The sequence below is a fragment of the Halichoerus grypus genome, chromosome X (assembly GCF_964656455.1).
Source record: "Halichoerus grypus chromosome X, mHalGry1.hap1.1, whole genome shotgun sequence".
NCBI classification, from domain to species: Eukaryota; Metazoa; Chordata; class Mammalia; order Carnivora; family Phocidae; genus Halichoerus; species Halichoerus grypus.
The window spans coordinates 62,654,709-62,672,656 of NC_135727.1; the positions used below are offsets into that span (position 1 = coordinate 62,654,709).

The 17,948-nt window shown below is 37.0% G+C and overlaps 1 protein-coding gene across 3 annotated transcripts in view; it reads left to right on the forward strand.

The window, feature by feature from the left end:
- Positions 1–17,948, forward strand: part of BRWD3 (bromodomain and WD repeat domain containing 3) — a 192,900-nt gene that overhangs the window by 121,556 nt on the left and 53,396 nt on the right. For all 3 annotated transcript variants that reach the window (XM_078065011.1, XM_078065013.1, XM_078065012.1), the window contains 4 exons: positions 4,169–4,318; positions 5,844–5,920; positions 6,510–6,678; positions 8,156–8,269. In XM_078065011.1, the coding sequence (XP_077921137.1) occupies positions 4,169–4,318; positions 5,844–5,920; positions 6,510–6,678; positions 8,156–8,269 (510 nt within the window). The remainder of the gene's footprint in view (positions 1–4,168; positions 4,319–5,843; positions 5,921–6,509; positions 6,679–8,155; positions 8,270–17,948) is intronic.

Genomic DNA, 17,948 nt, shown 5'->3' on the forward strand with positions numbered 1-17,948 from the left:
AATCGTTTCTCTAATTTCTCTTTCTACAGTTGCATTGTTAGTGTATAAGAAAGCAACTGATTTCTGTGCATTGATTTTGTACCCTGCCACATTACTGAATTCCTGTATGATTTCTAGTAATTTGGGGGTGGAGTGTTTTGGGTTTTCCACATAAAGTATCATGTCATCTGTGAAAAGAGAGAGTTTGACTTCTTCTTTGCCAATCTGAATACCTTTTTTTCTTTTTGTTTTCTGAATGGTGTTGCCAGGACTTCTAGTACTATGTTGAACAATAGTGGCGAGAGAGGACATCCTTGATGTGTTCCTGATCTTAAGGGAAAGGCTCTCAGCTTTTCCCCATTGAGGATGATATTTGCTGTGGGTTTTTAATACATGGATTTTATGAACTTCAGGAATGTTCCCTCTATCCCTATACTCTGAAGAGTTTTAATTAGGAAAGGATGCTATATTTTGTCAAATGCTTTTCTGCATCAATTGAGAGGACCATATGGTTCTTTCGCCTCTTATTAATATGTTCTGTCATATTGATTGATTTGCGAATGTTGAACCACCCTTGCATCGCAGGGATAAATCCCACTTGGTCGTGGTGGATGATCCTTTTAATGTATTGTTGGATCGTATTAGCTAGGATTTTGTTGAAAATTTTGGAATCCATATTCATCAGGTATATCAGTCTGAAATTCTCCTTTTTGATGGGGTCTTTGCTTTCTTTGGGGATCAAGGTAATGCTGGCCTCATAGAATGAGTCTGGAAGCTTTCCTTCTGTTTCTATTTTTTGAAACAGCTTCCGGAGAATAGGTATTATTTATAGTTTGAATGTGTGGTAGAATTCCCCAGGGAATCCATCAGGGCTTGGACTCTTGTTTTTTGGGAGGTTTTTAATCACTGCTTCAATCTCAGTTCTGGTTATTGGCCTATTCAGGTTCTCAATTTCTTCCTATTTCAGTCTTGGCAGCTTATACGTTTCCCAGAAGGCATCCATTTCTTCCAGGTTGCTTAATTTATTGGCATATAGTTGCTGATAATAATTTCTAATAATTGTTTCTATTCCCTTTGTGTTAGTCGTGATTTCCTCCCTTTCATTCATAATTTTATTAATTTGGGTCCTTTCTATTTTCTTTTGGATAAGTCTGGCCAGTGGTTTACTGATCTTATTAATTCTTTCAAAAAACCAGCTTCTAGTTTTGTTGATCCAATCTACTGTGTTTCTGGTTTCTAATTCATTGATCTCTGCTCTAATCTTAATTATTTCTCTTCTAATGTGTGGCTTATGGCATCATTTTTTGCTTTTCCTCTAGTTCTTTAAGGTATAGAGTTAGTTGGTGAATTCAGGATTTTTCTGGGTTTTTTTGAGTGAGGCTTGAATGGCTATGTATCTCCCCCTTAAGACCGCCTTTGCAGTATCCCATAGGTTTTGGACCAATATGTTTTCATTCTCATTGGTTTCCAAGAATTGTTTAAGTTCTTCTCTGATTTCTTGGTTGACCCAAACATTATTGAGCAGAGTGGTCTTTAGCTTCCAAGTGTTTGAATTTCTTCCAATTTTTTTCTTGTGATTGAGTTCCAGTTTTAAAGCATTATGATCTGAGAATGGGCAGGCAATAATCTCAATCTTTTGTAATCGGTTGAGACCAGATATGTGACCCAGTATGTGGTCCATTCTGGAGAAAGTTCTGTGTGCGCTTGAGAAGAATGAATATTCTGTTGCTTTAGGGTGAAATGTTCTGTATATATCTATGAGGTCCATCTGGTCCAGTGTGTCCTTCAAAGCTCTTGTTTCTTTGTTGATTTTCTACTTAGATGATCTGTCTATTGCTGAGAGTGGAGTATTGCGGTCTCCTACAATTAATGTATTGTTATGAATATGACTATTTTCGTTAACAGTTGGCTTATGTAGATGGCTGCTCCCATGTTGGGAGTGTAGATATTTACAATTGTTAGATCTTCTTGTTGGATAGATCCTTTAGGAATGATATAGTGTACATCTGTGTCTCTAACTACAGTCTTTAGTTTAAACTAATTTGTCTGATATAAGAATTGCTACCCCAGCTTTCTTTTGAGGTCCGCTGGCATGGAAGATGGATCTCCATCCCTTCACTTTCAGTCTGGATGTATCTTTAGGTTCAAAATGAGTCTCTTGTAGGCAGCATATGGATGGGTCCTGTCTTTTTATCCAATCTGCAACCCTGTGCCATTTTATGGGAGCTTTTAGGCCATTCATGTTGAGAGTGATTATTGAAAGATATGAATTAATTGTCATCATGTTGCCTGTGAAGACTTTGTTTTTATAGATTGTCTCTGTAAATTTCTGTTGTATATCACTCTTGTGGTCTTTCTCCTTTTATAGAACCCCCCCTTAACATTTATTGCAGGACCGGCTTAGTGGTCACTTGTTCTTTCAGTTTCTGCCGGTCTTGGAAACTCTGCATCACTCCATCCACTGTAAATGACAGCCTTGCCGGATAAAGTATTCTTAGCTGCGTGTTCTTCTTGTTTAGTACCCTGAATATGTCTTGCCAGGACTTTCTGGCTTGCCAGGTCTCTCTGGATAGGTCTGATGTTATTCTGATGTTTCTCCCTCTGTACGGAAGGAATCCCTTCCCCCTAACTGCCCTTAAGATGGTTTCCTTGGTTCTAAGATTTGCGAGTTTTACTATTACATGCTGGGCTGTTGCCTCTTTTCCTTGATCTTGGGAGGGGTCCTCTCTGCCTCTAGGACACAAATGTTTGTTTCATTCCCCAGATTAGGGATGTTCTCAACTACGATTTGTTCAAATGTATCTTCTAGTCCTCTCTCTCTACCCTCTCAGGGATCCCAATAATTCTGACATTAGAATGTTTCATGGTGTAGCTTATTTCTCTGATTCTGTTTTAGTGGGTTTTGATTTGTTTTTCCCTGGCCTCCTCTTTTTCCTTCTTTTCTATCAATTGGTCTTCTAGGTCGCTAATTCGTTCTTCTACCTCGCTTACCCTAGCTGTTAGATTATCTAGATTAGATTGGATCTCATCGATAGCATTCTTAAGTTCTGCCAGTTCAGCTTTCATTTCTGCCTTTAGAGACTCTATGTTGCCATTAATCGATTTCTCCATTCTAGCTATTGGTCTTCACAATTGCTACCCTGAATTCCATTTCCAACATCTTGGTTATATCTGTATCCATTTGTAAATCTGTGGCAGAAGTCATGGTCTCTGAGTCTTTCCTATTTTAGTGGTTCCTCCTCCTAGTCATTCTTTTGGGGGGTGGTTGAGGGAATGTACAGAGTACAAATTATTGACCATAACCCAAGCAAAATGCACCTGTTTTATAGGGACCTTAGGGTTGTCGGCCTCTTGTTCTTCCAGCCTGTCTTCTGGGGGAGGGGCCTGCCGTGCTGTTACTCAGGCAACCGTGTTTGGGCAGAGTTGCCCTGCCCCCTGTGTGGGGGGGGATGGGCTCAGTGAAAAACAGTTTTTTGGGGCTTTTGTTCTCTGGCGGCTTTCGCTGGTGGCTTTCTGCATCTCCTCCGAGAGTCAGAGCAGAAGAGATCGTTTCCAACCCTCTGCCTCAGACCAGAGAGATCGTAGTCTGTTTGTCAGTGAGCTCTCCAGGCCACACTATCTCCGTTTCTGTCTGTGCTGCTATCATCTGCAGCATCCTGGGTTCTGCACCCCTCAGTAAGGCTCCCAGTCCTTGCCTCCGGGTTGGGGCACGTCTCTGCCCTTTGTGCTTCTAAAACTGCCAGATTCCCCAAGTTCCAACATGCGGCCCCGCCACTCCAGGTTTCAATTTGGGGGGCTTCCCTAAATTCCTTTCCTCATCACTACTGGTCTGTGAGTCTCTGCCCATTCCCCAGCACAGGAGGCCTTTGTGCTCCTATGTTATTTCACCTTCCTGGTGCCAGCGGTTATGGTAGCTCCCTCCCCCTTCCGTTTATCTTCCAATATTTGCCCGCAGAATCATGACTCCCCACTTTGTACCTAAAAACCATCCGCCTGCGATATTCTGTTTGTAAAGATCCAGACCTATCTTCTTACATCTCAGGCTGATCTCACGGGTGTTCAGAGTGGTCTGGTAGATATCCAGCTCAATTCCAGGGACCAGTTGGAATAGTGTCCCCCACTCCTTCACCATCTTTTCCTCCCCCCGAGCCTTTCATTTTTTTAAACCTATTTTCTTTCTGTTTTACAGAATGATTATCAGCCTAGCTGTGGGCGGTCTTTACGAAGGACACAGCGCAAGCGTCAGCATACTTACCAAACACGGTCCACCATAGAGCATAATTCACAAGCATCGTGTCAAAATTCAGGTGTACAGGAAGACTCAGAGAGCTCCTCCGAGGTTAGATATCTGCTATTATTTACTTAGTGTAATTTTTAGTTTACCAGTTAGTGTCGTCACCTTGGGTTTACTTTTAATAGTCATTTTAATATAATTTTAATGTATTTTCTTTTAAGAAGAGTATTCATTAATAAGGTATTTAATAGGCAACTTTGAGCATTATATTGAATTCCTTTAGATATGTTCTATGATTTATACCAAAGAAATTATTTTGTTTGAGTGTATCAGATATGCCAGTAAAAGTTTGACTTTGGGACAATGAGAAAAGAGTGAGAGGAATTCTGCCCATAAATAAAAAGTGGAATATAAACAGTGATGACTACTTTACAGTCCCAGAACTCGTTTACTGTGTAATCAGCAGAAAGGCACATTTTCATTTATTGTTGACTTCATCAGTCATGGAGATTATGAAGTGATGGCTTTTTTCAGACCTACTTTTTTCATGGTAATAGAATAAGAGTATACCTGTTCTTTTCTTCCTCTCTTCTTCAGTCCTTTCCTTTTGTTCTCTTAACAACTTTAGTTGTTAAGTGGCTAATGTGGGTTTAATTATTCATTGACAATATATGGCACTCCCATTATTCTTCCAGCATTCATTTTTTTAATTCTTATCAATGATATCCTTCCTTTTCTCCCTCACCTATGGAAATCTTGAACTAAAATGAATGGTCAGGTATTGAGGAATGACATTACATTTCTAATGTCATAATGGTAGTGAGGTTTTGTTTTAAAAAAGAATCTTAATCTTACTAAATGTTTACAGTTAAAATTCTTTTTTTATAAAATGACATTGAAATAATCACATGGGTATGAGGCAGTTGGTGATGGTACAGATAGAACAAGATTGGCAGTGAGTTACTGTATAAACTGGAGATTATGTACACAAGGTAATTTATTCTCTCTACTTTGCTATGTTTGAAATTTTGCATAATAAAAATTATTAATTTTTATGGAGAGTAATTATATTAACTTGGCAGAGGCATATAGATATTTTTTAAGCAATGGTTTTAGCATTTAAGAGGGTTATATTTGGGAACCTTAAGGAGTCTCTTCAGCCTTTGAAATAATAAAAGATGTCCCATATCAGTAAGATAGTAGATGTTAAAAAGAGTTTTAAATACCTGGTAAGCTTAGTTGTGAGTTACAGATATATGTAGAAAAATGATTATGTGCTTTTTTTAAATATTTATTTATTTGTTTTAGAGAGAGAGAAGGAGAGAGTGTGTGAGTGGGGGAAGGGGCAGAGGGAAAGGGAGAGGAGAGAGAGAATCTCAAGTAGACTCACCACTGAGTGCAGAACCTGACAGGTAGCTCAATCCCATCGCCATGAGATCATGACCTGAGTTCAAAATTGAGTTGGACATTCAACCTACTGAGCCACCCAGGAGCCCCTAATTATGTACTTAACTGGAAAGTTGTTTTGGTTGGAGAAAATACAAAAAGTGTTATAAAACAGGTACTGTGTGATAATTAATAATATGCTAGTTAATAACCATATATCTCAATTGCTGGCTCTTTATTGCAGGAAGATGAAACAGTTGGCACAAGTGATGCTTCTGTAGAGGATCCTGTTATTGAATGGCAAAGTGAAAGTTCTTCCAGGTAGTTTTAATGGTTTTGATTTGATCAAAATTATTTGACCATTTTAATGTGAAATTATCTTCTTGTAGGAATTTGGTAAAACCGGAGTTAAAATAGTATTTTATAGTAGAAAGAGTACTAGGTTGGAAATCCAGAAACTTGCTTTATCCTGGTTCTGCCAATATCTTTTTGGGCATGTCACTGTGGGCTTTAGTTTCCTCATTTGTAAAATAAGATGCTTTGTAAATCCAAGATTCTGCATCTTAGCAGGCTATGTTTATTTAGTTGAGTTTTAAAACAGCTACATTTAACCATTTACAGGGATTAGGGGCACCTTTATTTAAAGAAGCTTTTGTGACTTGAACAGGAATTTTGAATTTTAAATTCTGTTATGGGAAACTAACCATTATACTTTATTCAAAAAGGATTTCACTGAAATCACTTAGATAATGATCAAAAATCTATATTGATATTTTTTCTGTTCAGTTAGAACAATATCAAGCCATGTCATTTATAATGCTGTTTTATTACAAAATGATCATCTTTCAGTTAGGAGGCAAAACTATTCCTTTTCTAAACTTACATATTCATAATTTTGATATATTTATAGTGATTCATCAAGTGAATATTCTGATTGGACAGCAGATGCTGGAATAAATTTGCAACCTCCAAAAAGACAAACTAGACAGGCAACACGGAAAATATGCAGCAGCTCTGAGGAGGAGAATTTGAAGTCACTAGAAGAAAGGCAAAAGAAACCTAAACAAACTAGAAAGAAGGTTTGTAAATTTACAAGTTGTTTTTGTTGTTTTTGTTTTTGCCTTTGACACTTGAATAATAGTAACACTTGACTTTTCTCTAAAAATAACATTCCATCTGAGAAACTAAGTAAAATTGTCTAAAATGACTTTAAAATAAAAAGAAGTTTTAAATTTTTTTCTGTTATCAAAAGTAGAGGCTAGAATATCTTCATTATTATTTTAGTTATTATTAAATTAAAACATTGATAATCACTTTTTAAAATATAGTAGTTTTATTTATTTTATTTTTTTTATTATGTTGTTAGCCACCATACAGTACATCATTAGTTTTTGATATAGTGTTCAATGATTCATTAGTTGCGTATAACACCCAGTGCTCATCACAACACGTGCCCTCCTTAGTACCCATCACCTGGCTACCCCATCCCCCAACACCCTCCCCTCTGAAACCTTCAGTTTGTTTCCCGGAGTCCAGAGTCTCTGATGGTTTGTCTCCGTTTCTGATTTCCCTCCCTTCAGATTTCCCTTCCTTCCCCTATGGTCCTCTGTGCTATTCCTTATGTTCCACATATGAGTGAAACCATATGATAATTGTCTTTCTCTGCTTCACTTATTTCACTTAGCATAATCCCGTCCATTTCCATCCATGTCGATGCAAATGGTGGGTATTCATCCTTTCTGATGACTGAGTAATAGTCCATTGAATATATGAACCACATCTTCTTTATTCATTCATCTGTTGAAGGGCATCTTGGTTCCTTCCACAGTTTGGCTATTGTGGACATTGCTGCTATGAACATTGGGGTGCATGTGCCCCTTCTTTTCACTACGTCTGTATCTTTGGGATAAATACCTAGTAGTGCAATAGCTGGGTTGTAGGAAAATTTAGTAGAGTTTTAAATAATAAGCTACTATAGTATGAAAATGTTATTCTTGTCATGATTCTGGTCATAAATTTCTGTACATTTTTGACTTGTAAAATGGAAGGGTATAATAAATTATGTAGGTGTTCTCCCATTTATTTATATGTTTTTATTTCATCCCAATGGTGGTTTCTCTTCCTCATAGAATTTCAGGTAAAGACTTAATCCACATAGTTATTTGAATATTAATTTAAAAATTTATTATGGACATATTCTGTATCCTGTTGCTTTAGTAGACAGAATTATCTTCTTGATTGTCACCATTTTATTGGCAAAAAGATCCTCTGTTACTTTCACTCAAATTCACATGGTATTCTGAGGACTTGAAAGTTTGTGGTTCTTACATAGTATATAATGTTGTATTATTAGCTGTCACCCAAAATTGAGCAACATATTAAAGAATTAACTTGATTATTTTATTGGTACAAGATTGTACATAATTGGTGAATGAAAATGTTTAAAATTTGTATATTTTAGGTTTTATTATAACCTGATTTTTTTAACATTCTCTATTATTTTTCATACTACGATTCATATATTTATGGTTTATATATTTGTGAACTATATTTTAGAAAGGAGGACTGCTTTCTATGGCAGGTGAACCCAATGAAGAATGGTTTGCCCCTCAGTGGATTTTGGATACCATACCACGACGTTCCCCATTTGTCCCACAGATGGGAGATGAGGTAATTGTTACCTGTTATAATCTTTTTCTCTTGGAACCTCAAGAGCACTCACTTTAATCAGTCTTAGGACATTTATATTCTCAATTCTATTATAGTTATATGTACACTGTCTTAACTGCTCTCCTCCATTATATATTCTTGTGAACAGTGACAGAATCTTACTAGTTTTTGTATCCTTGGTGTTGTCGACAACCTACCTCTGTGCTTCAGAGACAAAATATAACTCGAAGACAGAGTTTGAGTAAAGAGGAAAAGAGGAACAGTAGCTTTATTGCCTTCCCAGGCAAAAGAGGCTACAGCAGGCTATGGCCTTCAAAAACTGCTAGTCCACTGGAGGAAGGGGATAGGGGGTGTTACAGGGAAATACGGAATCAAGCTGGTTTTGATAGGCGTTGTGTACTTTCTACCAGCTCTTTTGTCATGTCTTTAGGATGGTAACAGGTTACTGAAACAAAAGGCTAAGAAGGGAGGAGGGGAGGTTTGCAGAATAGAGGTAAAAGGTTACTTTAAAATCTAGCTTCACTGAAGCATTACTGTAGCCATTTTGATTTCTGTTCAACTTAGCACAGAATCTTCAATATATTAGATGCTCAGAGAATATTTAAATAAATTGATTGGCTTATGAACTCATGAAAATAATTGTCTTTATTTTTAGCTTAAATGCCACTTAGTAGAATTAAAGTGGTATTTTGAGTCCTAATTCAAGTCCTAGTATTCTTTTTTTTTAAAAAAGCCCATGCTCGGGGCACCTGGGTGGCTCAGTCGTTAAGCATCTGCCTTCGGCTCAGGTAATGATCCCAGGGTCCTGGGATCGAACCCCACATTGGGCTCTCTGCTTGGCGGGAAGCCTGCTTCTCCCTCTCCCACTCCCCCTGCTTGTGTTCCCTCTCTCGCTGTCTCTCTCTCTCTGTCAAATAAATAAATAAAATCTTTAAAAAAAAATGAAAAAGCCTATGTTCAACCTGACAGAAAATATACTAGAGGACAGTTACCCATTTCAGTGATTAGAAGAATGTCATTTCATGAGCAAGTCCTTCCTACTGAGCCTATGATTGAGTTAACATAGCCATGTTTATCACTGTTCCGTCAAAAATTGATTTAAATTCTCTCTTGTGAGAAAGTTTTCATTTTCTTATGAAAATTATGGTAACATTGTAATATTTTAACTAAAATTGGCTTGTATATTCTCTGATATATTGAATAATCATTTCTGAGTGATTAAATGTTTGCAGTTTTTAATTTAAGACTAATAATAGGAATGTAATATTGCCATCGTAATAAAAGAAGGGGCAGAACTTTGCAAATGGATCTAAAAGTCATGGGACCAATAAAAATTTCACCAAATGTTTCTATAATTGACTTGTAGATATCTTATACCAGACATAGTGATCAAGTAGTCTTATAAAGAATTACTTGCTCATTATCTTTTGATATTATTAAAATGTTTCCTTTCATAATTGTGTCTTCAAGTAAGTATTGGAATTTGGAGCAATGCTTGTTTGTGTGGTTATTTTAGTAGAACATGCTCTGATGAATGCTATATTTTAAAAAAAACCTAAAGAACTTTTTCAGGGGTATATTCAAAATCATGATTTGTTGTACTTATTGCCTGTTCTTATGGAGGCTTAAGGGGAGTAATTTTTTTTTAAGATTTTATTTAAATTCCAGTTACTTAACATACAGTTTTATATTGGTTTGTTTCAGGTATGCAATATGCTGATTCAGCACTTCCATACAACACCTGGTGCTCATCACAAGTGTACTCCCTAATCTCTAGCACCTATTTAATGCATCCCCCTACCCACCTCCCCTCTGGTAACCATCAATTTATTCTCCATAGTTAAGTTTCTTTCCTGATTTCCCTTGCTCTCTCTTTTTTTCCCTTTGCTACTTTGTTTTGTTTTTTAAATTCCACATATGAGTGAAATCATATGGTATTTGTATTTCTCTGACTGCCTTATTTCACTTAACATGATATTTTCTAGCTAAATCCATGTCCTTGCAAATGGCAAAATTTCATTATTTTCAATGGCTGAGTAATATTCCATTGTGTATAGATAAAACATCTACTGTATCCATACATAAGTCGATGGACACATGGGCTGTTTCCATAATTTGGCTATTGTACATAATACTGTAATAAACATTGGGGTGCATGTATCCACTTGAATTGTGGATACACAAAGAATTTGTATTCTTTAGGTAAATAACTAGTAGGGTAAATTCTGGATCCTAGGGTAGTTCTATTTTTAACTTTTTGAGGAACCTCCATACTGTTTTCCACAGTGGCTGCGCCACTTTGCATTCCCACCAACATTGCAGGAGGGTTCCTTTTCTCCACACCCTCATCAAGACTTCTTGTTTCTTGTGTAGTTGATTGTAGCCATTTTGACTGGTGTGAGGTGGTATCTCATTGTAATTTTAATTAGCATTTCCCTGATGATGAGTAATGTTGAGTATTTTTTCACCTGTGTGTTGGACATCTGAGTGTCTTCTTTGAAAAAAATGTCTATTCATGTGTTCTGCCCATTTTTTATTTTTTATTTATTTATTTATTTTTTAAAAGATTTTATTTATTTGAGAGAGAGAGAATGAGAGACAGAGAGCATGAGAGGCAGGAGGGTCAGAGGGAGAAGCAGACTCCCTGCCGAGCAGGGAGCCCGATGCGGGACTCGATCCTGGGACTCCAGGATCATGACCTGAGCCGAAGGCAGTCGCTTAACCAACTGAGCCACCCAGGCGCCCTTCATGTGTTCTGCCCATTTTTTAATTGGATTATTTGTTTTTTGGGTGTTGAGTTTTATAACTTCTTCGTATGTTTTGGATATTAACCCTTTATCAGATATGTCATTTGCAAATATCTTTTCCCATTCTGTAGGTTGCCTTTTAGTTCTGTAGATTGTTTCCTTTGCTGCGCAGAAACATTTTATTTTGATGTGGTCCTCATAGTTTATCTTTGCTTTTGTTTCCATGCCAATGTCAAAGAAGTTAGTGCCTGTGTTCTCGTCTAGGATTTTTGTGGTTTGAGGTCTTTCATTTAGGTCTTTAATCCATTTGGAATTTATTTTTGGTTTTGGGTATATGAAAATGGTCCAGTTTCATTATTTTGTATGTTGCTGCTCAATTTTCCCAACACCATTGGTTGAAGAGACTCTTTTTCCCATTGAATATTCTTTCCTCCTTTATCAAAGATAATTGATCATGTAGTTGTGTTCTATTGACCTGTGTATCTGATTTTGTGCCAATACCATACTGTTTTGATTACTACAGCTTTATAATGAAAATTGAAGTCTGGAATTGTGATGCATCCAGCTTTGCTATTCTTTTTCAAGGTAGCTTTGGCTATTTGGGGGTCTTTTGTGGTTTCATACAAATTTTAGGATTGTTTGTTCCAGTTCTGTGAAAAATGCTAGTGGTATTTTGATAGGGATTGCATGAAATGTGTAGGCTATGTTGGGTAGTATAGACATTTTAAAAATATTTGTTCTTTCAATCCCTGAGCCTGAAGCGTCTTTCCATTTCTTTGTCTTATCTTCAATTTCTTTCATCAGTGTTTTACAGTTTTTAGAATACAGGTCTTTAACCTCTTTGGTTAGATTTATTCCAAGGTATCTTATTAGTTTTGCGGCAGTTGTAAATGGAATTGAGTCCTTAATTTGTCTTTCTACTTATTCATTTTTGGTGTATAGAAATATAACAGATTTCTGTACATTCATTTTGTATCCTGCAACTTTACTGAATTCGTGTATCAATCCTAGTATTCTTTTAGTGCAATCTTTGGGGTTTTCTATATAGAGTATCATATCAACTGCAAATAGTGGAAGTTTTATTTCTTCCTTGCTGATTTGGATACTGTTTATTTCCTTTTGTTGTCTGATTGCTGAGGCTATGACTTCCAGTACTATGTTAAATAAGAGTGGCGAGAGTGGCCATCCCTGTCTTGTTCCTGACCATGAAGGAAAAACTCGCAATTTTTCCCCTATAAAGACAATATTAACAGTGGGTTTTTTGGTATATGGCCTTCATTATGTTGAAGTATGTTTCCTCTAAACCTACTTTGTTGGAGGTTTTTATCATGAATGGAGGCTGTACTTTGTTAAATGCTTTTTCTGTATCTATTGAAATGATCAGGTTTATAAAGAGTTAAGAGAATGGAATAGTGGGGGTACCCTATATTTGCCTTGCCCCTCAAACACAGCTAGATAAGTATCGGGTCATTCTGAACACCCACGAAATCAGTCTGAGAACTGAGATAACAAATTGAACAACTAGAGGGAAAAAAGAGGCCACATTATGGAAGCACAGACAGACTTCAGTGAGCAACACAGTGCCCACAGTAGAGGCTTAAGCTGCGTACACTAAACCCTGGCCCCCTGAGCTCTGTAGGTGCTTTTCTCCTAAGGCAAGCTTGCCTGAGAGCCAGAACAACAGGCACCTTCCCCAGAAAACCAACACAAACCACCCCGCCCTCACCAAGTCTACTGACCATGGAGTGTGGCAAAACTTCAGATCTAGTGGAAGCTGGATCTAGCTTCTTTTAACAAGCTGACCAGAGCACACCTAGCTAAAACTCGCCATGCACTGGATAAGGTCCAAGCACTCCCTACTGCAGGGAAGAAGAAACTCTGCAGAGGACTGACATGAGGGAAAGAGCAGCCAAAACACAGCAGCAGAGTACACACAGCATACACCAGAAACATTTCCTGAAGTATCAGGCCCTGATCAGTATATGACATCTTCTTCATATAGCCATTACCCTCAGGAACAGGAAATATAACGGGCTTTCCTAACAGACAGAAGACAAGATACCTAGGCAAAATGCCACATCGGAGGAATACATCCCCAAAGAAATAACAAGGTCATGGTCAGGGATCTAATCAATATAGGTATAATATGCCTGAAACAGAATTTGAAACAACAATCATAAGGATAGTAGCTGGGCTTGAGAAAACCATACAAGATACTGGGGAGTCCCTTACTGCAGAGATAAAAGACTTAAAAACTAGTCAGGCTGAAATAAAAAATGCTATAAATGAGATGTGAAACAGATTGGATGTAATGACATGGATGGAATGAATAAGTGATATAGAAGATAAAATTATGGAAAGTAATCAAGCTGAAAATAACAGTGAAAGGAAAATATTGGATCATGAATGTAGACTTAGGGAACTCAGTGACTCCATAAAACATAATAACATTCATATCATAGGAGTCACAGAAGAAGAAGACAGGGAAAAAGGGGCAGAAGGTTTATTTGAGCAAATTATAGCTGAACATTTCCCTAATCTGGGAAAGGAAACAAACATCCAAGTCTCGGAGGCACAGAGAACTCCCATCAAAATCAACAAAAGCAGGCCAAAATGAAGACATATTACAGTAAAATTTGTAAAATATAGAGATAAGGAAAACATCCTGAGATCAGCAAGGGAAAAGATATTCCTAACTTAACAAAGGAAGACAAATCAGGTTAGCAGCAGACTTATCAACAGAAACATAGGAGGCCAGAAGAGAATGCCATGATATATTCAATGTGCTGAATGGGAAAAATATGCAGCCAAGAATACTTGATCCAATAAGGCCTTCATTCAGAACAGAAGGAGAAATAAAGTTTCCCAGACAAAAACTAAAGGAGTTCATGAACACTATATTAGTCCTGCAAGAAATATTAAAAGGGACTTTTTGAGTGGGAAAGTAAGTCCAAAGGCAACAAAGACTAGACAGGAACAGAGAAAATCTCCAGAAACAACGAGGTAATACAGGTGACACACAATGGCACTAAATTTATATCTATCAATAATCAGTCTGAATGTAAATGGACTAAATGCTCCAATTAAAAGACATAGGGTATCAGAGTGAATCAAAAAACAAGACCCATCTATGTGCTGCCTTCAATAGGCTCACTTTAGACCTAAAGACAAATACAGACTGAAAGTGAAGGGATGGAGAACCATCTATCATGCTAATGGCTGTCAAAAAAAAAAAAAAAAAGCTGGAGTAACCATACTTATATCAGATAAACTAGATTTTAAACCAAAGACTATATAACGGGAGATGAAGAAGGGCACTATATCATAATAAAGGGGTCTATCCAACAAAAAGACTGAACACAGGTAAATATTTATGCCGCCAACGTGGGAGCACCCAAATAACAAACATAAAAAACTCAGTGATAATAATACAAGTATATTATGGGACTTTAACACCCCACTTAACAAGCAATGGACAAATGATCTAAGCAGAAAATCAACAAGGAAAAATTGGCTTTGAATGACAGGCTGGATGAGATGAACTTAACAGATATATTCAGAACATTTCATCCTAAAGCAGCAGAATACACATTCTTTTTGCATGCACATGGAATATTCTCCAGAATACATCACATACTGGGTTACAAATCAGGCCTCAACAAATACAAAAAGATTGAGATCATACCATGCAAATTTTCTGACCACAATGCTATGAAACATGAAGTCAACCACAAAAAAGACCACATATACATGGAGGTTAAAGAATATCCTACTAAAGAAATGAATGGGTAAACCATGAAATTAAAGAAGAAATAAAAAATACATGGAAACAAATGAAGATGAAAACACAATTGTCCAAAACTTTTGGGATGCAGCAAAAGCAGTCATAAGAGGAAAGTATATACAAAACAGGCTTACCTCAAGAAGCAAGAAAAGTTTCAAATACACAACCTAACCTTACACCTAAAGGAGCTAGAAGAAGTACAGCAAATAAAACCTAAAGCCAGCAGAAGAAGAGAAATAATAAAGATTAGAGCACAAATAAATGATACAGAAACAAATAAAAACCAGTAGAACAGATCAGTTCAACTAGGAGCTGGTTCTTTAAAAGAATTAATAAAATTTATAAACCCCTAGCCAGATTTATCAAAAAGAAAAGAGAAGGGACCCAAATAAATAAAATTATGAATGAAAGAGGAGAGATCACAATTAATACCACAAAAATATTTTAAAAATATGAGAATAATATGAAAAATTATATGCCAAAATTTGGGCAATATAGAAGAAATGGATAAATTCCTAGAAACACATAAACTACCAAAGCTGAAACAGGAGGAAATAGAAAGCTTGAAGAGAACAAAAACCACCAAAAAATTTAATCAGTAATCACAAATCTAACAAACAAAAGTCCAGGGCCAGATGGCTTCACATGGGAATTCTACCAAACATTTAAAGAAGAGTTAATACCCATTTTCCTCAAACTCTTGCAAAAAATAGAAATGGAAGGAAAACTTCCAGACTCATTCTATGAGGCCAGGCTTACCTTGATTCCAAAATCAGACAAAGACCCCACTATGGGGGTGCCTGGGTGGCTAAGTTGGTTAAGCACCAACTCTTAGTTTCAGTTGAGGTCATGATCTCAGGGTTGTGGGATTGATCCCCATTTTAGGCCCCACACTAAGTGCGGAGTCCACTTGTCCCTCTCTCTCTGCTCCTCCCCCTGCTCTCTCTCTCTAAAAACAAACAAACAAAAAGACCCCGCTAAAAAGGAGAATTATAAGCCTATATCCCTGATGAACATGGATGCAAGAATTCTCAAGAAGATGCTAGCAAATTGAATCCAATAGTACATTAAAAGAATTATTCACCACAATTATTCCTGGGCTCCAACGGTAATTCAAGATTTGTAAATCAATCAACATTATAACACCACATTAATAAAAGAAAGAATAAGAACCATATGATCCTCTCAATAGATGCAGAAAAAGCATATGACAAAGTACAGCATCCATTCTTGAAAAAACTTTCAACAAAGTAGGTATAGAGGGAACATACCTCAACATCATAAAGGCCATATGTGAAAGACACACAGCTAATATCATCATTAATGGGGAAAAACAGAGCTTTTCCTTTACTGTCAGGAAGAAGACAGGGATGTCCAGTCTCATCACTGTTATTTAAAATACCTGGAATTCCTAGCCACAAGAAAGAGACAAAAAAATTAATAAAAAGCATCCAACTCAACGAGGAAGAATTAACTTTATTCTCAAATGTCATGATACTCTGTAGAAAACCCAAAGCACCCTACTAAAAATTCCTCGAACTGATACATGAATTCAGTAAAGTTGAAGGATACAAAATCAATGTACAGAAATCTTTTGCATTTCTATACACCAGTAATGAGGCAATAGAAAGAAATCAAGGAATCCATCCCATTTACAATTGTACCAAAAACCAAAAGATACGAATAAACCTAACCACAGAAGTAAAAGATCTGTACTCTGAAAACTGGAATAATTACGAAAGAAATTGAAGAGGACACAAAGAAATTGAAAAATATTCCATGCTCATGGGTTGGAAAAGCTAGTATTGTTAAAATGTCTGTACTACCCAATGCAATCTACACATTTAATGCAATCCCTGTCAAAATACCACAAGCAACTTTTCACCGAACTAGAACAAACAGTCCCAAAACTAATATGGAACCACAAAAGACCCTGAATAGCCAAAGCAATATTGAAAAAAAAAAAAAAAAAAGAAAAGCTGGAGGCATCACAATTCCAGACTTCAAGCTATATTACAAAGCTGTAGCAATCAAGACAGTATGCGACTGGCACAGAAACAGCCACATAGATCAATGGAACATAGTAGAGAACCAAGAAATGCACCCACAACTAGATGGTCAACTAATCTTTGACAAAGCAGGAAAGAACATCCAATGGGGGGGGGAAGCCAGTCTCTTCAACTCATGGTGTTGGGAAAACTGGACAGCAACATGCAAAAGAATGAAACTGGACCACTTTTGTACACCAGATACAAAACTGAATTCAAAATGGATTAAAGACCTAAATGTGAGACAGGAATCCATCAAAATCCTAGAGGAGAACAAGGGAGAAACCTCTTTGTCATAAGCCATAGCAACTTCTTACTAGACGCATTTCAGGAGACAAAGGAAAGAAAAGCAAAAATGAACTATTGGGACTTCATCAAGATAAAAAGCTTCTGCACAGCAAAGGAAAAAGTCAACAAAACTAAAAGGCAATCTTGGGAATGAGAGAAGATATTTGCAAATGACATATCTGATAAAGGGTTAGTATCCATAATATATAAAGAACTAACAAAATTCAACACCCAAAAAACCAAACAATCCAGTTAAGAAATGGGCAGAACACATGAATAGACATTTTTCCAAACAAGATCTTCAGATGTCTAACAGACACATAATAAAATGTTCAACATCACTCGTGATCAGGGAAGTACAAATCAAAACCACAATGATACCACCTAATACCTGTCAGAACGGCTAAAATAAACAACACAAAAACAACAGATGTTGGAGAGGATGTGGAGAAAGGGGAACCCTCTTGCACTGTTGGTGGGAATGCAAATTGGTATAGCCACTCTGGAAAACAGTATGGAGCTTTCTCAAAAAGTTAAAACTAGAACTACCCTAAGACTGAGCATTTCACTACTAGGTATTTATCCAAAAGATACGGAATTACTGATTCAGAGGAGCACTTGTACCCCAATGTTTATAGCAGCGTTATCAACAATAGCCTAATTATGTAAAGAGACCAAATGGCCTTTGATGAATGGATAAAGAAGAAATGGCGGGGCGCCTGGGTGGCTCAGTTAAGCGTCTGCCTTCGGCTCAGGTCATGATCCCAGGGTCCTGGGATCGAACCCCACATTGGGCTCCCTGCTCAGCGGGA